We start from the raw sequence: 27285 nt of genomic DNA, 5'->3' as shown, positions 1-27285 counted from the left end.
TTATTTATTTTTACATGATGATGCTGGTCGCGTGGCTTGGGTCCTGGACTGTTTCGATGGCGTCTGGACCCTGCTTGGCATCCTGCGCATCATAGTCTTCATAAATTTTATTAAGTCCATTATAATTCTGTTTATCATCTTTCAATGTCGTATTGTGTAAATTGTGTAAACACAACATCCATTGCACGTTGTCTTTGGAGAGAGATCCCTCCTCTATTGCTCTCCCTGAGGTTGCTTCCTATTTTTTTCTCCCCGTTAAAGGGTTTTTTTTGGGAGTTGTTCCTTATCTAGGATCTAAGGAGAGGATGTTGTGTTGCTGTTAAGCCCACTGAGGCAAATTTGTAATTTGTGGTATTGGGCTATACAAATAAAATTGATTTGATTTGATTTGATTGATTTGATTTGATTTGAAGGTTGCCATAATCAGACCAACTCCGGAAGAAAAAACAAAACAAAACTAAATGACCAAATCAACTACCGGTCTATTTCCAATTTCCAATTCATCTCCAAATTCCTTGAGAGGATAGTTGCAGCTCAACTCCAGATCTACCTTGATAACAATAATCTCTTTGAGCAATTCCAATCTGGCTTTCCTCCCAAATATAGCACAGAAAGAGCCCTGATTAAGATCACCAATGACTTCCTTCGTGCAGCTGACTCCAGTCTACTCTCTATCCTCATTCTCTCTGACCTCACTGCAGCCTTTGATACTATATCCCATCAGCTCCTCATGGATCATCTGGCTAGCATCAGAGTTGGGGGCACTGTGTATCAGTTATTTGCTACCTACATTACAGACGGGACACATTTTATACAGATTAAGAATTACTGGTCACAGTGTGCCCCAGTGGTTCACCAGGTAGAGTGTGTACCACACAAGGCTGAGTTCTTACCGCAATGGTCTGGGTTTGAATCTGGCCCAGACTTTTTGCTGCATGTCATCCCCTCTCTCTACCCTGCCTTTCCTGTTTCTCTCGACTGTCGCTATTGAATAAAAGGCAGAAAATGCAACAAAAAAAAAGTAAAAAAAATTCACAGGTTAGAAAGTTTCATAGTTCATCATGGAGTCTCACAGGGTTCTGTGTTGGGGCCACTCCTGTTTATTATTTACCGCCTCCCTCTTGGCAACATCTTCTGACACTATGGTATCAATTTCCACTGTTAACTGATGATACACATCTTTGTGTCCATTAAGCCCACTTCCACTCTTCTCTCCAGTACCCTCTCTGCTTGTCTCCACAATTTACAGATATGAATGACAAACAGTTATCTGAAATTCAACAGTAGTAAAATTTCACTACTCTTCATTGGCACTAAATCTAAACTCTCAAAAACGAATATTTGCTCAGTCCCCATTGCTGGAGCCTCCATACCTGTCTCCACACAGGCTAACAGCCTTGGTGTTATCCTAGATAGTACCCTTTCCATTTCCAGTCATATAAACGTCTCCCAGGTTGTCTTCTTTCCTCTGCGAAACATCTCCAGACTACGCCCTGCTTTAACACAGCACTTCATGGAAGTCTTAAGTCAATGCTTTGGTCACATCACGCATTGACCACTGCAATGTGATCCTGGAAGGGATCCCCAACAAATTTATTTATTGATTTCAACTCATCCAGAATTCTGCAGCACAGATTATTACACGTTCAAAGTCCACTGCACGTCTCTCCCCTTCTGATTCAATTACGTCTTCCTGTGTCACAGCAGATTAACTTTAAAATTGTATTATTAAGATTCAAAGCTCTTCACAATCTAGCCCCTGCTTATCTCACAGACCTCCTTCAGTCTAACACTTCCTCTCACTCCCTGCATCCTTCATCAGCAGGTCTATTGGCACTACCTCAGCACAATGGGTGACACATTCAGAGGTCTTGTGGAGTCTATGCCTCGACGGGTCATTGCTGTTTTGGTGGCATGAGGGGGACCTAACACAATAATTACGCAGGTGATTTTAATTTTTTGGCTGATTGGTGTAGAATATAGTCAAACATGTAGTGCAGTGATGGTTACCCTGCAGCTGGTTGTCAAGCCAGCCTTGTGATGGCCTGGCAGCCTGTCCAAGGTGTTTCCCCTCCTGCCGCCCAATGACTGCTGGGATAGGCTTCAGCATCCCGTGACCCTAATTGAGATAAGCGGCTTGGATAATGGATGGATGGATGGATGGATGGTTGTCAAGCTGGTGAGGGAATTTGAACAGACAACTAGACGACTATAACAGCCTAAAGAAAAAATGAAAGCGGGCTTGCGTCAACAACTTTTCTTTGTAATATCTTTTTTTGGGGGGGTGGGGATGAACTAAAAGAGAACTGCTAACCACCAAGTTGCTCTGGTTGAGTTGTTCTGTGGCCAACTGTAAATGAACTTGGAGACAGCAACTGAAGCTGGGTTTTACCAATAAGACGTACGGTGTGCATTTCCCTTGGATTAAAAAAAAAAGGTTAAAAAACACACCAGCTGGTTGTCAGGGATTAAGAAATATCGAAAAGGGGAGTCTCAGTGCGGTACTTTTCTTTATTTTAAGCAAACACCATATAAACCACAGGCATTGATACTTTTCTTTCCCTAATGGCACGTTCAGAAAAATTCAGTTACATTCGACTGACATCTTTATTCTGATTTTGTCTGCAAAATGCCTTTCCATTCAAAAAAAGAAGCACTTGCAAAAACAAACATGTTGGTATTGCAGGAAAATAGGGTCAGATAGGAAGGACATACATTGCCTCCCAGAACGCACTGAATGCCTGAGGCCTGTACACCTTGAAGGTGTGCATGTACCTCCATAACCAAACTTCCAAGGGGGCAGAAGGGTCAGAAGTGTGTGTGTGTGTGCGTGTGTGTGTGAGTGACAACTCTTTGTTTACAAGGGCATGGAGGAGAAAACACGCACACCATTTCTTATTTCCCCAGTGGAAACACACATTTCCTCCGACTGGTTCCCCAGCCCAAACAAATGTGCACACACTAGCATGCACTCAAACACATGCACTGTTATGGTATCGCTATCGCAGCCATGCCTGGCAAATCCTCCGCACAGGAATTGCTGCAGTCTGAGAAAATAAAATATTACCGAAAGATACAAGCAATACATTAATGCTTGCACATCCACATGTACTATGGAAGACTAGACTGGTAATAGAGTGCAAGCTTATTTTTTTGTCATAAAGTGCTGCATTTAGTTCTGAAAAAAAGATGTTCATTCAAAGGTATGTCACAAAAAATACCTCAATTCAGGTAAATGTTAAAAGTTAAATGCTTGACAAGTTCATGGTGATAAAAGTTAGAATGAGACAGGGACCTCTTGTGGCAAACTAGTGTACTTCACGAGTTTCTTTCCACAATTACATTTTCAATTCGGTATTACCTTTGGTTTAAAAAAAAACCTGACAATACTGCTAATCAAATATCCTATTATTTCTAACTCTTCCAGAATTCAAAACGATATATATGATAGATACATAAGATCTAAGATAAAGAACCTCCTTACAACAGAGAATAACATTTTGGTGTCAGTCTGACAAATGGAGAACTTTGTTTTGGCTCAAAACTTGAAATCACAGAAACTGTGTGTTTATATTAGTAAACACAGCATATAACTGACCAGTGTTCCTGTTCTTAATCAAACCTGACAGAGAAACGTGGGTAAAACAGAATGAAATTGAATAAAAAGAGGAAATAAAATAGAGTATGACAAAAATAAAGAGTAAAGAGACAAGAAAAGGGATTGTTTTGAAGTGTGAAGTGCAGAACCTGTTTAAAAGAGCAAACTTTTTCACACAAATACAGTGATTTGTGTGTTAATGTTGGCTGGGATACCCTTGGGCTGCAGTGAAATAATCAAGAACCCACCATATCCTTAAAAACTTTTTCCAGGCAGACAAAAAAAAAATCTATGATACATGTCGAAAAGTTCAAAGAAGGTCAAAGAAAGCTGAAATGTTGGCCTTTTTAAAGGACAATGTTGAGATGACATAGGTTTGCAGTGGAAACATGAGGGTTCAGGAAGGGCTCCCTGGTCAGGTGGTGGGCTCAGAAAGGTGGTTGGGGCTCGGTCTCCCTGCTTGCCTCCGAGTCTCCGATGATCTCCCAGCTGGAGGCCGAGTGGCTCATGTAGTTGGGGTTCCGGCTGTTGCCAGACCGCGTCAAGAAACCAAAGCTGCAGCCAGCAGAGGATATAAGACAGGTATGAGGTCAGGTCTACTGTTAAGGCTCAGAACTAAATATAGTCTGGGATAAATAAACACAGAGCTGAGGTCAAAGGCAGTGACAGCAGAGTGAAATCGACAGACTGAACACTAACACGTGATCCCTGTAACACTGTGCATCCACTTGTTTTGTAGCGCTGATGTTTGCAGGTGAATGATTCAATGTGGCGACTGAACAGTTTGCACATCATACTAACTACTAAAATTATAAAAGCTATCACTTTGAACATCGGTCTTCTATTTGATTTTAAGTGAGAGGATATTAGGCTAAAGGATATTTTTGTTTTTTTCTTTGGCAATGTCCTTATTACAGTATTGCAACAGTGCTAAGGTACAGAGGAAACACCGAAGTGGGTCCAATCAAACACGGTATGATAGATCCCAAAACCAGGTTTAGATTTGCATATGGCAGAGGAGCTGAAGGCAATAGTATGGGACAATAATCCTCTCTGTGCTTTTGAAGGTCTCTGTCTCAAATGAAATAACAAGTAAAATGTCTCTTTCTCAAATAAAGCCATCAGTGTCCATTGAAAGGAATCCAAAAGTTGCATTTTCAGACCTGGTCATACAGATCTAGCGGGCTGCCATCTCTACAATCTTTTCATCTTCCCTTTAACAAATCTCTCCATTTTACCTGTATCAAATTTTAGGCTGCTGAAGTCCATGTGGCGAAATGCAAGCCCAGCCTTGATCTTTCTTGGAATGATTCATTAATGTCATACTGGAGTCCAGGGTATTTGGCAGACAAAGCAGCCTGACCAACAAAGATTCTCTCTGCTGCTCGAGCTTATGAGAGAACTTGTAAGGAGGGGTTTGATTGCACAAAGTTTGGCAGAGCTTAATTTGTGCATGCCAGATTGAGTGCAAAACAAGCCAGTGATTCTCCCGTGTTGTCTCAGCAGTACTGGGTTACTACACGCAGTACTGGGTTACTACACCTTTACTAGGGGAAAAAAAACAAACATGACATTTAAAAATGTCATCATACATTACACAAACACAAAACTACTTGGCAAATAGTCATATTAAGACTATAAATGAGTCATATAAAGAGTAAAGTGCATAACCATCTAAGCATTCCAACTGCAGTGGACCCATAACAGAGCTGATACTATAAAAACAGTAGCCACTGACGAAAAATCCAAAAGGAAAAAATGGAAAGCTGCCACCGCAAAAATCTTGTTTGCTTCCAACATGGAAAAATCACAACATTGTATGTGCCCTATCTAAAAGGCTGGCACTGCTTTTATACTGCTGAAACTAGTGCTACAGCTGACGTTGAATGTTGGACTCACAGGTTTCTAATGCGAGACTCGGCTGGTTTTTCCTCACTGCTGTCTGTTTCTGTCTGCTCAAACAGAGGCCCCTTATCCTCCTCGTCACTGGACAGGAAAAAATAGGCACATCAAAACCATGAAACTGTCAAAATATATGTGAGTTTATAGCTGTGTGCCTGAGGGGAGAGAGAAAATGAGAAAAAGAACAACAGAAAGTGAGAAGAAGTGCTTTTTAGTATCCAAGTGGGGAAAGCAGTTCCTGTTTCTCTGAAAGCTGTTTTATTTTGTGTGTGTGTGAGAGAGAGAGGGAGAGAGAGAGAGAGAGAGAGAGAGAGAGAGAGAGAGAGAGAGAGAGAGAGAGAGGCAAAGAGAGAGAGAATAACTAAAAAGAGACAGACCTGCTGCATTCATCTACAGGAATGCCCAGCATCTTGGCCTTGATAAGAGTTCTCCGTTTCTTAATTGTAGAGCGGACAGCATTTAAAAGAAAGCCTGGACACCGCTCATCATTCAGGATCTCCCTGGGGATGAAATGCATGCATACAGGACAGTATAAACCATTGCTTAAAATAAAGAAAAGTACCGCACTGAGACTCCCCTTTTCGATATTTCTTAATCCCTGACAAGGACACCATTGCGCTCTGCGCAATGGTGTCCTTGCTAAACCTTTACCCCTATGCCCCTGACCCCTCTCTCCCCCACTGCTATTCTTTCACACCCACCTCTGGTAGTACTTGAGCTCCTCCTGAACTAGGAAAAGGTTGGCCTTGAGCTCATTCCTCTCAAACAGCATGTCACGCACCTCCTTCTTAGTGAAGCACGGCTGATCCTGATCCTTCTTCTTCACTGCCAGATTTTCAGTTCTCTCTGAAAACGTCTGACATGGATTGGACTGAGGGGAGAGAAGATGGCAGGTCTGGGCTCCATTCTAATTCAACCGTAAATCGCTGTAAATTACCGTGTAAAACAAAACTTTTCCGAACCGGTCAGAGGATATCATGCGAGAAGAAAGATAGTTTTTATATGTAGTTGGTCTTTTAATATGACAAGTTTGTGTAGGTATTTGCTCTAAACAAGAAGTTCAGTGATCAGCCGAGTAATTTATTTACTCAGGTGAAATCTTAATTTGGGAAGCAGAAAAATTCAGTTGTTTTCATCACACACACACACACACACACACACACACAGAATGCCCTCCTTACAGGGCTGCCAACGGCTTTGTCCATCTGTGCCTGAAGTCGTTCTATCTGCTTGTGTTTCTCTCTGAGGTCAGCCTCCATGTCAGCCTTCCTCTCCACGGTGCTCTTCAGTTGGGCCTCAAGCACACTCTGCTTGTGGCGCAACTCCCCGTTCATCTTCATGAAGCGCTCCAGCTGCTCCTGGAGCTGCAAGCACACAAACACACGCAACGATTAGAATTGACACTCAAGACTAATCACGGGTAGTCGTGAGCAGTCGCTATTATGGCTGTCACTAATGACTCTTTTGGTAATCAAGCCATTGATTATGCTGAGAAATATCTAAGAGCAGCAATGCAATGTAAGAATCACTCTGGCCTACGATTTACACTGTGGTTTTCCCCTGTTGTCCAACGCAATGTGATATCTCCCTCTTTGTGATATGCTTTTTTGTTTCTGGTCCATGAACATGATGCTTTCGATTAATGTGCGTAAGTATGGACCTTGTGTTGTTGTGTTGTTATGGTAAAACAGTTCAGTTTTGCAATGCTTGGAGACCACTGCATCTTCTTTGCGTTTTAATTGAAAATGGTCTCAAATCTTGGACATTTTCTGTCGTTTTTTTGGGCTCCTGCCTTTGCTTTCCTCCATTTTTTTCTGCTCAAATAATCTGCTACGTGATCGATGTGCAAGGTCTGAGCACTTTGCCGCCCTACACAGTCATACCTAGGCATGTTCAGACATATGAAACCAAGCTTTGAGGCAGCCGATTGTAATTGAGGATCTTTGTAATTGAGTTGAGTTAATCAAGTTAATTGAGTTACTTGCTTACTCATGACAGCCCTAATAGTTATTCCACTGGAAAAAGAAAAGTTCAAGTCAAATGTGCCTGAACACACAGAGTCTGAGCTTCCACTCTCCCCTACCTGCAGCTGGTATAAATACACTTGGTAGACTGGCAAACAAAAATATCAATGTTTGCAACTAGGACTGAATCAAGGTCGTCTCCAAACAGCATACCAAGTTTGCTGGCCTGAGTGCAGGAATTATACATGTGTAATAGCAATATCAGTATCAGATTAGCGTAAAATGACTCTTTCATTCTTGGGATTCAGACCTAATTAGGAGGAGGAGCAGGGAGGCTACAGACATTAAGTACAAGAGCAGCATTCATGCAGGAGGAGGTTAAAAAAGAGCAACCGCTGAGTATCCATCACAGCAGCAGGGAAACAAGCCTCACAGTCCATGACCTGTTTTCCAACATTCCATCATTCATTCAGGTCACATGATTTAGGAGAAACGCACAAAAGCATAAACACATACACACCCAGTATTGGCTACAGTTTGAATCCATACTTTGTATACACACACACACACACACACACACACACACACACACTCACTCACTCACTCATTCACTCTCTCTCCCTGCAGTTATGAGTAGGCGAGTAAAGCCACTGCCAAAACTTGTCCAAACTCCAAGGTGCGGCTCAGGCTATAACAAGGTTTAACTCCTTGAACTGGATGGGGTGACAAATTATACATATGTATCATGGATACAACCAGTGTTTTTCATTTCTTGAATGTAAAACATTCATGTGTATGCAACTGCTCCAGAGATATATGTGTATGCATAAGAGAATTGGAAATCTCTTCTTGTAAGAAATAAAGAGTCCAGCTCTCTGTGTAAAGCAAGTCGACAAGGATGACCTAATAATATAGCACTAACCTTCTTAATTTAGGTCATAATGTGTGGGCATGTGTGCATGTGTGTGTTTGCACGTTCACGGTCTCCAGGCCATCAAAGGCTACAGCTTCCTATCGGCTGAGTCCCTATCCCGTCTACAGGTCTTGAGTTCTGTGCTAGGTAGGTTGAAAGACAGTACAGATTTTTGAGCTAAATAAAGCAAATTATCTATACCAAATTAATGGATTTGACAAACACTAACTTCTGTATAATACACACATACTAACTATATGTGGGTGGGTACCTTTCTCCATATTCCTGCATGTATTTATATGTCTGTGAGCCTGCAGGTGCTTTTACATCTGAAGCAGCCCAGTGTTTGTGTCTCCTTACCGCTTCCACCTCCTTGGAAAAGGTCGCTATCTCCTGGACTTTGGCTCTGAGCTCATCCCTCTGCTTGTCCACCACCTCCTTCAGCTTCAGCATCACCTCTCTCTCCTGCCGCTGGACACGGTCTGACATATCAGCACACACACACACACACACACACACACACACACACACACACACACACACACACACGCACACGCGCACACGCACACGCACACACACACACACAACATAAACCTCAAATATATGTCCTCCGCCAATGGCTAGCCAATCCAAAAAAGGAAGAAAATCACCGAGCTAATAAACAAGTAATACTTTTTCCAACTCTTCTTCCTTTGCACAAGGTGTATACTTATGAACAATTGTCTGCTCTCTGTGTATGCCTCCAATCTAGAGTATACTGCATACACCTGAGACACTACTGAGTATCAAACAACTAGCCTTCACATAATTAGATGAAATGAAAACCAAACAAGTATCCGCTATGGCACTAGCAGGTGAGACCCCAGGTCTGAAAGTGTCAAATCAACTACTGGGGCTGAAGCTGATAAACCCTCTAGTAGTCACTTGCGCAATGATGCTTCTATGCCAAACCCAAATGGCAGCATAGCGGCTGATACACTGGGAGATGAAGGAAGGAGCATCAGCTTATGGAGAAAAATAATTAAAATTGGAACCTGGAATGTGAGGACTATGAAAAGCATGGGAAAGTTGCTGCTACTTGAAGGGTAGTTGAAAGGCTGGAGTTAGAGATAATAGGACTGAGTGAGGTAAGGTGGACTGGTGATGGGCATTTCACTACAGAGTCAAGCACTATAGTGTACAGTGGAGGAACAAAAAGACAAAATGGTGTTGCAATCATGTTGCTGGGAGAAGCAAGAAAATGTCTACTAAGTTACAACACAGTCTCAAATTGAACTGTACTATGCAGAATCAACACTAAACCATTCATTACAACAATTGTGCAAATATATGCACCAACCTCGACACATTCAGACACTGAAACTGAAGAATTTTATGAGCAGTTGCAATCTGTGTATGACTCCATCAAGAAAAGCGAACTTATTGTGATAATGGGGGACTTCAACGCCAAAGTTGGAAAAAAGCAAGGAGCAGAATATGGTACAGGAACGTTTGGACTTGGAGACCGCAATGAAATGATGAACATTTAGCAGAATTCTGTGAAGCAAATGAGCTTATTCTCACTAACACAATGTTTCAGCATCACATAAGAAGAAGATGTACTTGGGTATCTCCTAATGTAGAATACCGGAATCAGATAGACTATATCGCTATTCCTAGAAAATGGAGGTCATTTGTTTTGGACGCCAAGTCTAGACCAGGAGCCGATTGTGACATAGACCACATTCTGGTGGTGGCTAGACTTCGACTCAGACTGCTCAAGAAAAGGAACCAAAAGCCACCCATCAGGTATGATTTAACTCAGTTAAAATCTGAAGATACCAAAGCAAAGTTCAAGATTGAAACACAGAACCGTTTTGAAGCTTTATTGTCAGAGACCCAGGAACAGGCAACTCCTGAAGAGTTGTGGTCTAGCATGAAAGAGGCATGGCATGTAACAGCAAGGTAAACTTTGGGAGGAAGACCACGCAAAGAACGGAAAACATGGATTAGCAAAGAGACCTTAAAACTCGTTGAAGAAAGACGTCTGGCATGGCAGAGCAATAATAAAGTATTATATCATTCTCTGGCTGCAGAGACACAGAGGAAGCTTAGAGAGGATAAAAACACCTGGCTAAAAGAAGAATGTTTGAAGATAGATGAATCTGATAGAGAAGGAAAAACAAAAGAACTCTTTGAGAAAGTCAAAGCAGTGAAAACAAGTTTTCAAACCTCATCAGGCATGCATAAAGGATAAGGATGGCAAGGTGCTGACTGAACCCAGTGAGACACTGAACTAATGGAAAGAATATAGAACTAATTTGTTTAAAAAAACCTGATGGAGAGACCCCTCTCAAATGTATAAATGTTAATGAATCAGAGCCGGTTCCACTTCTTCCTGAGGTGGAAAAAGCCATCACCAATTTAAAAACTAACAAGGCAACAGGCATTAATGGAATACCGGCAGAGCTTCTGAAAAACAGTGGTCAAGCAGCTATAGTAGCACTACACCAGCTGGTTTACAAAATCTGGAGTTCATGTGAATGGCCAAAAGACTGGAGAACACAGGAATTTGTCACAATTTTCAAATCTGGATGCAGCAAAGACTGTGCAAACTATTGCACAATAAGCCTCATTAGTCACGCAAGTAAAATCATGCCACCCATCTTGTTGAACAGAATGATAAACAAGATGGAATCAGAGATGTCAGATGAGCAAGCAGGTAACAGACAAGGAAGAGGGTGTGCAGAAATGCTGGTAACACTGCAAACACTAATTGAAAAGGTATCCAACACAGATAATAAGGTAATGCTGATTTTCATTGATTATTCAAAGGCATTTGATTCAGTAAGCCACACACAGCTCTTTAACAGCATGCTGGAAATGGGTTTCCCTAGACACCTCGTTGCGCTGCTTCAAAGTCTATATATTGGCCAGATAACAGTGATGAGCTGGAATGGTGAGAACACAGAAGCTTTTCCAATACAGAAGGGTGTACGTCAAGGTTGCATTGTATCACCATGCTTATTCACACTATATACAGAACAAGTGATGCATGAGGGAGATAGAGATGAATATGGAGTGAGCATAGGTGGTTATAAGATAAGCAATCTTAGATTTGCAGATGACATGGTACTAGCAGCTGATGGACAGCAAGATCCAAACAAAATGTTGAGTCGAGTAAATGAGGCAGGGCAAAAGAGGTTGCTCAGTTTGAATGTGAAAAAGACAGTGCATGAAAGTGGGTGAATCAGATTTTGCAATCTCAGTAGATGGACAAGATGTAGAACACCTAGAGAACTTAAAATACTTGGGATCAGTTACGAAAAATGACGGTGACTGTAGATGACATAAAAATCAGAATTACCCTAGCGAAGAAAAGTATGATGGAGATGGTACAAATATGGAAAGATGAAGTGAAAGTCAGTCTACTTAAAGCACTCGTCTGGCCAGTGTTGTCATATGAAGCTGAAAGTTGGACATTGAAGAAAGCGATGGTAAACAGGACTGAGGCTGCAGAAATGTGGCTTTATCAAAGGATGCGTTGAATAAGTTGGACAGAGAAACGAACGAATGTGAGCATCCTTAAATGAATTAGGAACAAAAAGAGGCCTAATGGCACATATAATGAAAAGAAAGCTATCATTCTTTGGGCATACCTGTCGTCAAGGGGGAAGTAAATTAACAAAGACAGCAATTTGTCGGCCTCTCGCAAAGTGCGAGAGGCCGACAAAAAGGCAGTATCATAATGACATCAAAGAATGGCTTACTCTGAAAATATTGGAGACAAAAAGATCAGCTCAGGACAGAAAGAACTGGAGGAGACTTGTTTGGCAAGTATGTCATCCAGATGGTGCTGGCAACCCTCGCTGCTAATGAGGAGGCCTTGAAGAAGAAGAAGAAGAAGAAGAAGAAGAAGAAGAAGAAGAAGAAGAACTGGATTCCAATGCCATCTGCACCTCAAATTCGTCCTGGTGCTATGTGCTGAGTCCACCGTTCAAACAGAGATCTGACTGAATATGTCTTTATGCATGCTCAATAATCCAGGTGGAGTGGAGAGTGGCGTAATTGTCAGGGTAAATGGTGCCTAAAAAGTACAGAAATAACATTCCTCCTCATTTGAACTTGTTTGAAACACTCGTGATGGTTTGTACTCACGGATATTCCCCATCGCATAGAAACCGTCCTGTAGTAATGTGATGGTGATGTGAACCATGAGGATAGAATAGCCTAGCTTTGCTGAATCTTAGCTTTTGGTGTTATCAGGAAATACCACACTGACCCAGGAACATGTTGATTTATTTGAGAAGTGACCATGTGGGTCAAGAAGATTCCCCGTGGTTTTGCAACAAAATAATATGGTGACACTGAGAGCAGGGTTATTTCTAAGAGTGTGCAAATACTTTGGATGAAAATCAGCTAATGGAATCGATTCAGAGAATCAGAATGAACTTTATTGGCAAAGTGTGCTTATGCATATGAGGAATTTGACTCTGGTTTACAGCAGCTTCTAGAACTTGCATATACTATATCACTCACACAAAACAAACAAAAAAAAGATGAACAAAAGAAATTAATGGAATAATAAATAGAATACCAGATTTAAGTATGTATGCACAACAGGTATGTCAATACTATATAGTTTTGTTATGGCTGAATAAATAACAACTTATGTTGCATATATACTGTATATTATATGCAATATTATATGCATATATATTGTATTATATACTAACATATAACTTTATAACTTATTATGCTTATATGACTGCTGGGATGGACTCCGGCATCCCCACGACCCTGAGAGCAGGATAAGCGGTTTGGATAATGGATGGATGGATATCTTATATAATATTATATACTAAAAATATATACTATATATTTATCTATTATCTATTATATTATTATATACTATATTATATACATATGTTATAATTATAACATTAACAGTAATAATTTGTAATCAGTATACAGCAGTTGTATGTGTATTTACAATTGTACATTTGTATTACACATCTGATTTAAAGAGGTAGTGCACATCATAGATACGTAGGTGAGACATCTTGACCAAAGGGGGCTGTTTACAAAATGTCATATTTACATAATAAGTGTCCACTATTGCACCATGCTGTTAAGTGTTCATAAGAGAAATGTGCTGTGGGAAAGAACTGTTTTATGTCTGGTGGTTTTGGTGCCCATTGCTCTGTATTGCTTGACAGAGGGTAGAACTTCAAACAGACTGTGTCCTGGGGGTGTGTGGGGGGGGGGTGTCTCTGCTGATGCTACCCGCACGTCTCCGGGCTCTAGAGGTGTACAAGTCCTGCAGGGTGAGCAGGGGAGTGCCAATGTTTTTGTTTTGTTTTTTTCTGCTGTCCTAACTGTTCGCCGCAGTCTGTTCCTATCCTGTTTTGTTGTTGCTCTGAATCAGAGCATGATGGATGTGCACAGGATAGATTTAATGACTGCGGTGTAAAACTGGCTCAACAGCTCCTGTGGCATACCACATTTCCTCAGTTGCCACAGAAAGAACATCCTCTGCTGGGTCTTTTTGAGGATGGAGTTGATGTTGGTCTCCCACTTCCGGTCTTTGGAAATGGTAGTCCCCCAAAACTTGAAGGTCTCCATGGCTGACATAGGGCTGTTTGATATTGTGAGGGGAAGCAGTGCTGAGGGGTATCCCCTAAAGTCCACTGTTGTCTCCAGTCTTGAACATATTCAGCTCCAAGTTGTTCTGACTACACCAGAGTACCAGCTTCTCAACCTCCCACCATAGTGTCGTCTGAAAACCTCAGTAGTTTAACAGCTGCGTCCTTGGATGGGCAGTTGTTGGTGTAGGTGAAGAGCAGTGGGGTGAGAACACTTCAATGGGGACCACCAGTGCTAACTGTCCATATAACAGAAGTTACTTCCCCAGTCTCACCTGATATTTCCTGCCTGTCAGGAAGTTGATGATCCACTGACAGATGGTGGGGAATACAATGAGCTGAGAGAGTTTGGAGGAGAGGATTTCTGGAATGATGGCATTGAACACCAAGCTGAAGTCCACAAACAGGATCCTTGCATATGTTGCTGGGCAGTCAAGGTGTTACAGGATGTAGTGCAGTCCCATGTTGACTGCATCATCCACTGACCTATTTGCCCGATAGGTAAACTGCTGGGGGTCCATCAAATGTCCTGTGACGTTCTTCAGGTGGGCCAACACCAGTCGTTCGAAAGACTTCATGACCACAGATGTCAGAGTGACAGGCCTGTAGTCATTCAGTCCTGTGATGGGGGGTTTCTTGGGGACTGGGATGATGGTGGAGTGTTTGAAGCAGGAGGGGACTTCCCACAGATCCAGGGATCTGTTGAAGATCTGCATGAAGATTGGAGCCAGTTGGTCAGCACAGGTTTTAAGACAGGATGGGGAGACACCATCTAGACCCGGTGCTTTCCTGGTCTTCTGTCTCTGGAAAAACCGGTTCACATCCTCTACACCAGGGGTGGCTAACCATGTGCCACGGAGAGCCATGTGTATGCAGGTTTTCATTCCAGCCGGACTCCACACCAGGTGATTTTACTGATTAGCAACCCTTCAACCAAAGAGGAAGAATGTATCTGTGAAATCACCTGGTGTGGAGTCAGGTTGGAATGAAAACCTGCATACACATGGCTCTCCATGACACATGGTTAGCCACCGCTGCTCTACATGTATCTTTAGTGCAGCCTGAGTATTGGGGGGGGGGGTTGCCAGAGGTGTGATGGGGCGGTTGTTGTTGGGCTGGAGTGATGGGATGGTCTTCTTTAGTTTGTGATGTCTTGCAGGCCCCTTCACACTGACACAGGGTTGTGGGCTGAAAACCTGTTTTTCAGCTTTTCAGTTAAGCTTCTTTTAGCCACTCTGATCTCCTTTGTCTGTGAATTTCTAGCCTGCTTGTACAGGGCTCTATTCCCGCTACTGTAGGCATCCTGCTTGGCCTGCCGAAGTTTCTTAGTTTGGATGCGAACCATGGCTTGTTATTGTTGTATGTGCAGAAGGTCTTGGTAGGCACTCCCATGTCTTTATAAAAGCTGATGTAAGATGTCACAGTGTCGGTTAGTTCGTCCAGGTTTCCAGTTGCAGCTTCAAATACACTCCAATCAGTGCAGTCAAAACAGTTTTGCAGTTCCTGCATTGCTTCATGGGTCAATATCGTCACTGTTTTAACCACAGGCTTTACAGATTTTAGTTTCTGCCTATAGGCTGGAACAAGATGAACAGTGATCAGAGTGCCCCAAAGGTGCCCAGGGGACAGAGCATTATGCATCTTTAAGAATTGTGTAGCAGCGGCCCAGTGTGTTATTTTCCCTGGTGGGACAATTAATATGCTGTCTGTATTTCAGTAGTTTGTGGTTTAATTTTGCTCTGTTAGTCTCCAAGGATTATGAAACGTGAATCACTATGTTTTTGTTCCAAGCCGGTAATCTGTAGTCATTCAGTCCTGAATATGGAAAAATTCATCTCCGTCCGTTCCTTTAGGGAAACCATAACAAATACACTAGTGCACTCTTGCAGCTGTTTTATCTGAGCCAACTCCTTGCCACCATTACTGTTTGTCTGTCCTCCTGCTCCCATGATTGTTTTATACTCTGCCTGTATGTCATAGCCTAACCTGCCCCCCCGTCTGTTTTTTAAACCGTGCTAAACGTGCGGTATGTCATAACCTGTTGCTACACCCCTGCTGTCTGCTTTATCGCCGCTAAATGTACTGTATATCCTAACTGCCTGAGTTGTATGTCTGCTTGCCTCCTAACTGCCTGCTATATTGTCCCATTAATTGTGCTGTCTGCTGTAATTAACTGTCCACTGTCTAACCCTGCTGATACTGTATGCTGCCAATACCATTAATGCTTTATGTGTGTGTTGCATGTTGCCATTGGATGTGTCGTATGTTGCCACCTCTGCTTACGTGTATTAACCAACTCCTGGGTTATTCCATATTTGCTGCTACTGCTCTACTGTGCGTGAACGTGTGTGCTATGTCTTACCTGTTGCTATATGTCAGCCTTGTTCCTCTGCACACGTAAGTATGACCACTATGAATGTTTTGTTGTACTGATTGTGATGTCCACATCTGTGTACTTGGCCTTTCATGTCACTGCTATTCCTTGTTTTTACCTCTTTTTTATTTTACTCCTCAACCCCTTCCCCTAGGGGGCACTTACCCCCAACATAGGCCGTTATTGTAAATAAGAGTTTGCTCTTAATTAACTTGCCTATTAAAATAAAGGTTGATGATAATCTGGTTGGCCAGGGTTTGCAGTGCACCATTAACGCTGGCCTGGGGTGGGATGTAAACACTGACCAGGATGAAGGATGAAAACTCCCGCAGTGAAAAAATGGCTTGCAGTTAATGAACAATGTCCCCAAGTTTGGGCTGCAGTATTTACTTAACACTGTGACATCTGTACACCAACCTACGTTTATGTAGAAGTAAATTCCTCCGCCTTTCGCTTTACCCGATAGCAGTTACGTGATTTGCTCGGTGTAGGCGGAAGCCCGGCAGATGTAATCCACTGTCGGAGGTGGATTGCTGAGCCAGGTTACTGTGAAACAAAGGACAGCAGAATATGCCAAGTCCTTGATCATCCTGTTGAGGAGACACAGCTTTGTCCATTTTGTTGGGCATGGAGTGGAGATTCGCCAGGTTAATCGTTGGGAGTACAGATCAAAATCCCTGCTGACGGAGCCTAACCAACTCACCGGTGTGCTTCCCCTATCTGCATCGCCTCCATGTCTGACAGAAAGCCATTGTTCCTCCAACTGAGATCTCCAAAACTTTCCAGGTTTTGAAAACTGGTGAAAAACTATCTGGAGTTCACTGCCTAATGTTAAGCAGTTTTTCTTGAGTGAAAGTAATTGGGTTTGAGTAACCAGACACACAGAGAATAAGCAAAAACAGAGAAAGTACTAGAGAGCACTGTACCAAGACTGCCATCAATGGCGCCACCTTGCTTGCTTGAATCACTTAAGATTTCAAAAACACAAAAATCACACAGATTTTTTTGACTGACACAAAGTGTTTTTGGCTATAACTCTGGGACCCACCTTCCTGGCAATGGCTTCCCTTCAGTCTACTATGCAGCTCCTGTCTGTCCTGCTGTAGCTGCTGTACCTGGGCCTGGAGCTCCTCACACCTCCTCCTCCATTGCTCCTCCTTATGCTGAAGCTCCTGCTTAAGAGAGCAGGTCTGCTGTCAATCACTACGCTCTGAAGGATGAGGCACAGTCCAAAATAACTAAGAGACTAAATGACTAAATTTGGAATAAAGTTTGGAAATACACAGAATATGGATGTATGTAACTATTAGCTGTGCCGATAAACTAGGATGAGCGAAGGCACAAAATCGTCAGGGGAAAAGAGGGTTGATTAGAGCAGTGGTTCTCAACCTTTTTGGGGTCCTGGACCCCCTGCGTATTTTTGATCTACCCTGAGGACCCCTCCACCTGATCTTGGGGGAGGGGGGTTGCAATTTGATAGAAACAGTAGAAACTGCATTTTAAATTGCATTATAGCATTTATTCACTCTTTGGGGCAAAAATAAGAGCTTTCAGTTGTAACTTAGATATAACAAAACAGAATTATTATGCAGTAACTTTCAGATATATATGTAACAAAACAGAATATGTATTCAGTAACTTTCAGATAGATGTAACAACAGAATTTTTATGCAGTAACTTTTAACAATGCAAACGGGAGCGAGACCTCTTATTAAAATACAATAAATTACACTTGTGAAACAGATGTAATTAGAAAAAAAAGTCCTGTTACCCTTTATAGTTTAGGTAGATAAAGGTCTCAGTCACATTTGAGTAAAATAATCCTATATCTATAAATGTCATATGATCTTTTTTTAAAGATATTTTATTTTCACGTACCCCTTGCAATTACACCACGGACCACTAGGGGTCCGCGGACCCCCGGTTGAGAAACACTGGATTAGAGCATGCCATCTTGATTGAACGAGCACTTCCCTTCACAGGTACTACAGGTTGAACTACAGATCCCACAACATCCCTAGGCCCTCAGCAATCATCACCACAACACCTGACATTATGTCAGGTCTAAATATGTCAAGTGACATATTTAGAAATAACCAAAATAAGTAAATATGCCGAGTAATAGGCAATAGTAATAACGATGTTTTTTTTTCTCGGGCATTTGAAAAAAAATGACATGATGAATACAAATGACAAACGAAAAGGAAACCTGCAACCATGCAAACTCGATCAAGGCAAGCCTTTATCTGTAATGCATCATAGTCAAAGCTTTTTAATAATAGGATTTTGCTAATGTTATGTTTAAAATGAATTTTATATAAAATGTGTTGTCACAGTTCTTTAATGTTACATCAGCTGGCCCAGCCATACTGTCATTTTGTAGGACAAAATAAACTACATGGATGGTTCACGTGCCAAAATCACCATAAATTATATTTCAACCATTTGAAAAAAAAAAAACTTATCGCCCCAAACAAGATCTTTGTTCCCTTTTGTCCTGTGAGTCAAATGCTCTCGTATGGTAGCATTGGTATGTGAATCTTAAAGCAGTCATTTACTCACCAGAGCAATTTTGCAAACACAATTGCTGGCAGTCAACAGTTAGCATCTTGTTAACAGTAGCTTCTTTGGGAGTGAATTATTGATTCAAAATTCATATGTGTGTGATTAAAAGATAGCATTTAAATTGTGAAAAATTTGGTAGGTAGCTTTTTCTTGTGTCAATCACATACTTTATTTGAGTCAACATTTTTTTTCCCAAATTGAAAAACATAATGGGGGTTTGGGGTCCTGGACACTGAACCATCGACATCATGTGACAGCCATATGTTACTATAAATAACATCAGATTGGGCTGCTCTTTGGCAACACGTTTGCATATTTGTATGTTTGGGCAGCACAGTGGCCCAGTGGTTAGCACTGTTGCCTCACAGCAAGAAGGTCCAGGGTTCAAACCCCAGGCCATCCCAGGCCCTTTCTGTGTGAAGTTTGCATGTTCTCCCCGTGTCTATCTGGGTTTCCTCCAGGTGCTCCAGTTTTCTCCCACCATCAAAAAGACATGCATGTTAGGGTTAATACTCCTGTCTGTGCCCCTGACCAATGCAATGGAAAGAAGAACTGGAGTTGGTCCCCAGGTGCTGCAGCTGCCCACTGCTCCTATACAATAGGATGGTTTAAATGCAGAGAACAAATTTCATTGTAACCTACAATTTCGATGTAACCTACAATGACAAAGTGACTTTCTTCTTTCATATTTGTTTCTTGGCCATATCCGAGACTATTTTGCCCTATTTTGGAAAAATATCGTCTTTTGTATTCTTGAATATAGCCAGCCATTATCCAAGCCGCTTATCTGAATTCAGGTCGCGGGATGCTGGAGTCTATCCCAGCAATCATTGGGTAGCAGGCGGGGAGACACCCTGGACAGGCCACCAGAAAGTAAAGGTCCGACCATGTATTTGTTCTAGCCATTCACTGGCTGAAGAGTTGCGCTAATTAAATTCAGCTGGTGTAGTGTATGGGTGGAACAAATATGTGGCAGTACTTTTACTTTCTGAAGCCAGGTTGTCCACCTCTGCACAGGGCAGACACATTCACACCTAGGGACAATTTAGGCCGATTCACCTGACTTTGACTTTGCCTCCCACAGTCCATGTCTCTGGACCGTGCTACCTACCCGCTGCGCCACCGTACTGCCCTTCTTGACTATAACCAAACAGGAAAAAAAATTTAGCTATTTATATTAATGCCTATAATTAACATAAATGTAGGTGCACTAATAAAACAAAACAACAATATTTTAAGTGGGAATTGAAACCATCATTCTTTCTATTAAGCTGTTAAATGTTTTATACAGTCTGTATAAAAAGACAAGAAAAAATATATACAGATATTATGCACTGCTATGGGTACTTGATATGTTTATTTACCCCTCTAATTTATAGAAACACTGTCCAGCCGTCATTACAGGCTACCATGGAAAGCATGGTGTCAACGCGGAAGTAACAATACCCCATTTCGTAAAGTTAAATTAGCGTTTCACTGAAATGGCATTGTGGATTTGACACAACTGTTCAGCTCTTCTGGTGGATTTGTCAACACAAGCACTACCGAAGAAATAACGCCAGGCCACATTTCACTTTACTCCACACCATGTATAATAAATAAATAAAACTAACACACAAAACAAGAGGTCGTCAGAAGTGCACACTAACCCTCTCCAGTATAGATACGATAACAACACGGGGTCTGCTCGTTCCTCGGTGGATCGTTTTCGTTCGGAGCTGGAGGATTAAAAGCTGCCATGTCACTCACCCGTGTTTCAGTGCTCCCGTTTCCCTCCTCGCCGTCTTTCCCCGCACGTTTCCTCTGCTGCTGTACCTGCAGAGTCTCGAAAGCCTTCAGCAGCTCCTCTTCTCTCTGTTTGAGGACATGGTTCCTCGAAGCGAAACTCTCCAGCAGCTCCAGGACTTTGACTATCTTGGGCACCAGCCCCACGGCGCTCTCTTTGCCGTAGCCGTCAATGAGTTTCTCCACCTCCGCGCCAACCGTTTTGGCTATAGCGTACACATCGTCCACTGTCAAGGCCGAATATGTACGGTCGAAACAGTTCTCCGATTTAACGGGCTCCGTGTCTGTCTCGGTCCTCTCCATAGTCTCTCTGGGGTCTGCACCTCGTCGGACAGAGTCGCCTCAAAAGTTCCAAGACCACCGTGACATGACAGTCACTCGCAAGTAGAGGCGCGGGTGGGAGACGGAACCGAAATGAATCCGCGATCATGAAAACATGTCGAGGATTTGAAAGACCATGTGAGACGAAACGATATCGCGTGGCATGATTTGAAGGACAGCGAAGTCGTCAAATCCGCGCTGGAGACACGCCAAAGGTTGACTTAGTCTTCCAACCGGACGCCGCACGTGTACGCGAGGGCCTCCGAGTAAGAAAAGGGACACCGAGTACCAGACGTTGTAGTGTAATACAAGACTGAACGGGACGCTCTTCACTGTTTATCACCAGAGAAAACCCTCCCACTTCCCTGGCCAGTGTAATGCGAGGACCCCACAGTCTGAACCAAACACACGCGCGCAAAAACACATGGACACAGGCAGGCAGGCGCGCACGCACGCACGCACGCCCACACACCCACACATACACACACGGTTTACCAGGTCGACCGTGCCCTAATGCGTGCAACAGGGCGTGCAAATTTAATTTGCTCTGAAGACATGTCAATTGATTTTCCTCTGAACACACGCCAAATGAAGAGCCCCCCCCCCGCCCGGGAATTTGTTAAAATATGAAAATCAAGTAACTTCCATGAAAATCTTCAGACAGCTCAATAAACAATTTCGTGTATTTTCAAATCGCATTTGGGTCCTAGGGGGTGGGCACTTGAAACAATCTTATAAACGACCCCCCCCCACACACACACACACACACACAAAGTCGTCGATTCATTTGTATTGCCCATTATCACAAATTTGCCTCAGTGGGCTTGAAAAAAGCAAAGTTGACCTCAAACGTTTAGCAATATTAACACTAACAGAGGTTTATAAAACTGTTCATCTTTCAAGTCAATTTTATTTGTATAGCCCAATATCACAAATTACAAATTTGCCTCAAGGAGCTTTACAGCAAAACAACATCCTGTCCTTAGGACGTTGTGTTTCAAATCAAACAATGACGTGAACACGATGTAACAAGATAAAGTAGGAGGGTATTGACTATTCAGATTAAAAAGACCTTCAGCTACAAAAAAATAATTGTTTTTCTATGAGAAAATGGGGCACAACATATTATCTTGGAAAAAATTAGTTCACTTTAATGGTTCATAAAACTACACAAAAATGCACATATGACAGGTTGCACAAGAAGCCATGAAACAATCTAAATAAATGCATTTTCATATAAGAGACAGATTGAAAACAAGCTAGAGAAAGCAAAAATTGATGGGGGGGGAGTGGGAGATAAAAAAACAGAACATAAAACTTGTAGAAAACATCCCACGGTAGACGCAGAGTACTACAAGTGTTTATATGGACATTTCCAAACACCATTTAGTAACTGACTGGCTTTATGCGACTCAGGTTGAACTATCAGAGTGATGGGAAAACAGTTGTCTGCTTTCTCAGGCGTACATGTCCTCACGGTCAGCATTGTAGATCTCACCCTCCTGCAACGAGGCAAAGTTGAGAAAGTGTGAGGGCCGGTGGACCTCATGGTAGAACTCCTTGGGGTTGGACAGCTGCAGGTCATATTTCATGTTGGGGTCATGGCGCACACCTACAGGCAACACAAATGATCAATATGGTTAATTAAACTTGTTTACATTTGGCATTTTTGGTGGATTTCTGCAATTTCTTAAGTAACCAATGCTTAAAGTGGAAGTAGACACCTTTTTTTTTTTTGCTTTAACTTATTACGAAGTAAATGTTGATTGCACAGTGTAATGGCTATAGAATAATGACACCATCTGCATTTAGATTGGTTCTCTATAAGCCTCGCTTTCACTAGGCAATTGTCTGCCATTGGGACCAATTTTTCCCGGCTAATCAATTTACAGCACAGGAAGTGCATCAACCATCCAGTAGTGGGATAGGCAATGGCGGATGGTGAACAACCAAAGTTAACTGTGGAAACTCTACCAGGCAAAACAAAAAGAACCCAGTTGATGGAGGAGGTGAAGAAGGTGAAGAGGGAGAGTGATAGAAGATGAGATAAAACAAGAGTGAGCCTTGGATGAGCATTCACTCAATGGCGAGAGCTCTGGGACTTGTGAAGGTTCCAAACAGGCATTCAGTTGGTATTATTTCTACTGCATCAGTAAGTAACACAACCTGCATACTTATTAATACTACCAGATGTTTTAATCTGCCTTTATGGTAGTACTGAGATCGGGGTTTCTAGTTCAAATTGGGATTCTTACGGTTGTTTCTTGCTTTTGACAGTAGCCAGGTTGCTAATAAACGGAAAGCAATCCGGTTGTCTTTGCGACAGTGGGGGATGCTGGAGCCTATCCCAGCAGTCATTGGGCGGCAGGCGAGGAGACACCTTGGACGGGCCGCCAGGCCATCACAGGGCTCACGTGTGCGTGCACACGCACACACACACACACACACACACACACACACACACATTCATACCTAGGGACAATTTAGTATGGCTGATTCACCTGACCCACATGTCTTTGGACTGTGGGAGGAAACCGGAGCACCAGGAGGAAACCCACACAGACACAGCGAAAACATGCAAACTCCACACAGAGGATAACCTGGGACGACCCCCAAGGTTGGACTACCCCGGGGCTCGAACCCAGGACCTTCTTGCTGTGAGGCGACCGTGCTCACCACTGCGCCACCAAAAAAATCATTATTAGTTGAAACCAAATCTGATACTCTAGTGTTCCTAGAAAAACTGATACTACAGCAGTAATCTGTTGAGGAAAAACCAGGAGGAATCCATTTAGGTCATATGCTGCCAAAAAAAAACCCACAATACTATACACGACAATAAAAGATGAGTAGCTTGAGCTTGTAAAGCAAAGTAACATACTGTGACACCAATACAATTGATTATTTCTCAACAACTACACTGGAAAGAGAAAAAAAATGTGACAGCTGTTACAAAATCCATTCATTAGGGACATAAGGCCATCATATCGCTCATCAAAAAAAATACAACTGAATGAATTATAAATAAATAAAAAACAAATGCAAAATACTACTGAACGAATATCATTTATGTTTGAGAAGTAAATAAAATGGTGACTTACCCATGAAGTTGTAGTTCCAGGACACCTGGCCAGGCACCATGAAAAAGCCCAGGAAGCGGTCAGACAACAGCATTTGCACCCTCTCATAGTGGGATGGCAAGTAGCCTTTGGGGTTGTTGCCCTTGTCTGTGTTCTGTCGACCCCACTCATAACCACTGGGTGTCAGCTTGTAGGCTGTCAGTGTACACGAGCCAGGGGTGAAGCTGCAAGATCAGTTTCAACACGTCATTAGACATCACTTGCACCAATCGACATGCTACATTTTAAATACAAGTTGAAAAGTAGTACACACTTGTTTTTCCCACAACAAAAGCCATTGTCACTTCTTATTGAGATTTTATATGGGGTACAGCTAATAAAAAACCTGATACGAGAAACTCATGTGCCTTTTCAATCACAATTACAAAAAGCAAATCATCCATAAACAGTCTACACTTCATCTAAATATAAATGTAATAATTCATTTCATAATATGAATGTAAATAAATGAAGAAAAAAAAAACTCAAAGAGGCAAAGCATGGATTACATTTTTCTATACATCTTTCTTGAAAACCACACTCCAAATGCCTAAAAGTAAATACAATTCTGTATTCAGTCAATTGTACTTGGTTCCAACCAAAGTAAGGCTGTGTCCTAACTGAATGCAATGTGAGCAAGCATCAGCGACAATCCGTTTGATTGCTTTATTTTCTATTGCAATGTCCCAACTGGTGGTGAGCGACGCACTGCTTTGAGCTGAACTTGTGTCGGAGACACCCTGCTACTATCTGCTTGCTGTCGCTCAGGTTGAAAAGCATTGTGTTATGGACAAGGGACGTCTCCAGTCTGATCTCAAGCACACAGCTGATGGGTATGTGGCTTGTTTACATGAGTTTCAGTGTGGACAGAGAGCATCCAATGCGACAAGAAAGTCGGACACTCGAGTCCAGTTAGGACACGGTGTAAGTTGTGAGTAAACAAAATCTGTTTTTTTTTTAAACTTGCTCTTGCTTTGGTCGTGTGTATCTCTCCACAGCTAATCTTGCATACTACCGGGGCCTATCAGTCTAATATTTTTTGGGCACAGTTATGACTGTATGATCAAGAACCTCTCGTGGTTGCGGTGATTCAAAACTTTGAAAAAAGTTTGTTCTTGCTCCCGTCGCTCCCTCTCTTCACTCACGCTCTAGCTTGCTCACCCAACGCTGCTCTCTGTCGCTGCCCGATTTGAGTCAACCATAAGTCGCGCATGCATGTGCACGGTTGACTTATATCGGGCAATGGCAGTGTCAAAACATTATGTATTCGGGAATGAGTCTTGAAAGTAAACGAAAAGTCGATCATATTTCATAAGTCACTAAAATCATTCACTGCTGATCTCAGCACAGGAGAACTGGAGGAACACTGGATGAACCAAAAATAACCTCTGTCTTTATTTTCGTAATATAATAAATCTGGGTAAACCATTAACACTCGTGCATGTGCCCCTCACATCTACAGTTGACTCAGATCGGGCACCAACATGATCAAGCTATTAAAAGAATTTTGATAATCCAAAAAATGCAAATGTTATAAAGGAAAAACTTCCTCTAGGTTTCAGTCAAAAGAGGAAGTGTTGCATATTCTTGTCACTGCCTGATCTGAGTCAACCATAGATGTGAGTAGTGCATGCACAAGTGTAAACGGTTTACCTGGCTTTATTATATTATGAAAATAAAAACAGAGTAAGGGTGAGACCAAAATGGTCGCATTGCAAACCTTTTCTTTTTGATAAGTGCAAGTTCATATTGACTTGGTCAGCCTCCTAGGTGCGAGGGTGCACCTAGGAGGCTGCACATCCACAGACTGGCAAAACATTTTTATAAGGTAGCTTTTTTCAGCTTGAGCACTGCATATTAACCCCTTCCCCCCATATTTCCCGTTCAATTTACTTGGGCGCTGCGCAAAAAAAGTCTTAAAATGGCAGGAAAAACACTGGTTTTTCTTCTGTGTATGTGTGTGTGTGCATCTGTCTGCTACTAATCTCTTATACTACTGGGCCTGTCAGCCAACCACTGAGCAGCACGGTTGCCCAGTGGTTAGCATTGTTCCTTCACAGCAAGAAGATCCTGGGTTCGAACCCCAGGCCATCTCAGGTGCTTTGTGTGGATTTTGCATGTTCTCGCCGTGTCTGCGTGGGTTTCTTCCGGGTGCTCTCACCATCAAAAAGACATGCATGTTAGATAAATACTCCTGTCAGTGGCATAGTTAGAAGAACTGGAGTTGGTCCCCGGGTACTGCACGGGGGCTCCCCACTGCTCCTAGCTACATGGCTGCCCACTATTTCCAGTGTGTGTGTGTAGGGATGGGTTAAATGCAGAGGGTGAATTTCCCCACTGGGATTAAAAAAGTAAATCTTATAGCTTCAATTTTTGTGTACAGTAATGACTGTATGATCAAGGACCTCTTGAGGTTATGGTGATTCAAAACCTTTAAAAAAAAAAACTTTTATACCACAATTGAGGGCTAAATCCTCAGCTATTCTTTTGCCTAAGTTCGAGCACCACAGATGGGGAGATACACAGGCAATGCCTCCATATTTTCCCCTTTTTCCTGGTAGGCTAATAAAGGGGTGGATTGTCGCCAAGTCTGAGCACTGGAGAAGGGGAGATATGCCTGGCGGAGATCTGCACTCTACTGAGTGCACTCTTCTAGTTGGCACTGTTTCGTAGTCGTACCATTAAACTTAAACTGGACCATTGCTAATATGGAAGTCAATATTTTTCACTCAAATTCCCCAACACTGACAGTAAAATCAGCGCAAAAATTCTTACCATCTCACTATAACCTTCACTGAGCACCGACTACTGAGAGAAGGCAACACAGTTGACCTCATTTCTTAACGAAAGTAATCATTTAGACCAACATCAGCGGAGAAACATAAATTACTTTGACATGCAGACAAGAAATAGACAGATTTACGAGATGAAGACAAAAGGGTGGGGCATCCTACCTGCACGTGATAATGATGGTTTTCTCTCCATCCCAGGCAGGGTTATCAGCCATGATTTTGGCATGGGTTGTGACGTCCTGGGGAGAAAGCTGGGGTGACTCGTTCGGTTGAGTGTGGATCCAACCAAGAGGCTCCATTTCCTAGTTAAAGGAGTGTGAGGAGAGAG

The 27285-nt window shown here is 42.4% G+C and overlaps 2 protein-coding genes across 3 annotated transcripts in view; both read right to left on the bottom strand.

Annotated features, from left to right (window-relative positions):
- Positions 1-2491: 2491 nt before the first annotated feature.
- Positions 2492-21364, bottom strand: rilp (Rab interacting lysosomal protein). Its single transcript, XM_056283311.1, has 8 exons — positions 20690-21364; positions 17424-17547; positions 8738-8859; positions 6682-6864; positions 6202-6371; positions 5878-6000; positions 5498-5584; positions 2492-4153 (listed from the first exon to the last, which is right to left on the bottom strand). Exons 1-8 carry the CDS (start codon positions 21026-21028, stop codon positions 4027-4029), a joined length of 1275 nt encoding a protein of 424 aa, XP_056139286.1. The 5' UTR covers positions 21029-21364; the 3' UTR covers positions 2492-4026.
- Positions 21365-21942: 578 nt separating this feature from the next.
- Positions 21943-27285, bottom strand: part of prpf8 (pre-mRNA processing factor 8) — a 47263-nt gene continuing 41920 nt past the window's right edge. For both annotated transcript variants that reach the window (XM_056283047.1, XM_056283048.1), the window contains exons 41-43: positions 27120-27259; positions 24148-24350; positions 21943-22658 (exon numbers count right to left, since the gene is read on the bottom strand). In XM_056283047.1, coding sequence (XP_056139022.1) covers positions 22504-22658; positions 24148-24350; positions 27120-27259 — 498 coding nt within the window. In that variant the 3' untranslated portion in view covers positions 21943-22503. The remainder of the gene's footprint in view (positions 22659-24147; positions 24351-27119; positions 27260-27285) is intronic.

This window comes from Lampris incognitus, chromosome 7, assembly GCF_029633865.1.
Source record: "Lampris incognitus isolate fLamInc1 chromosome 7, fLamInc1.hap2, whole genome shotgun sequence".
Classification (NCBI taxonomy): Eukaryota; Metazoa; Chordata; class Actinopteri; order Lampriformes; family Lampridae; genus Lampris; species Lampris incognitus.
The sequence above is the reverse complement of the archived record's forward strand: the minus strand, read 5'-3'. Positions and strand labels throughout refer to the sequence as shown.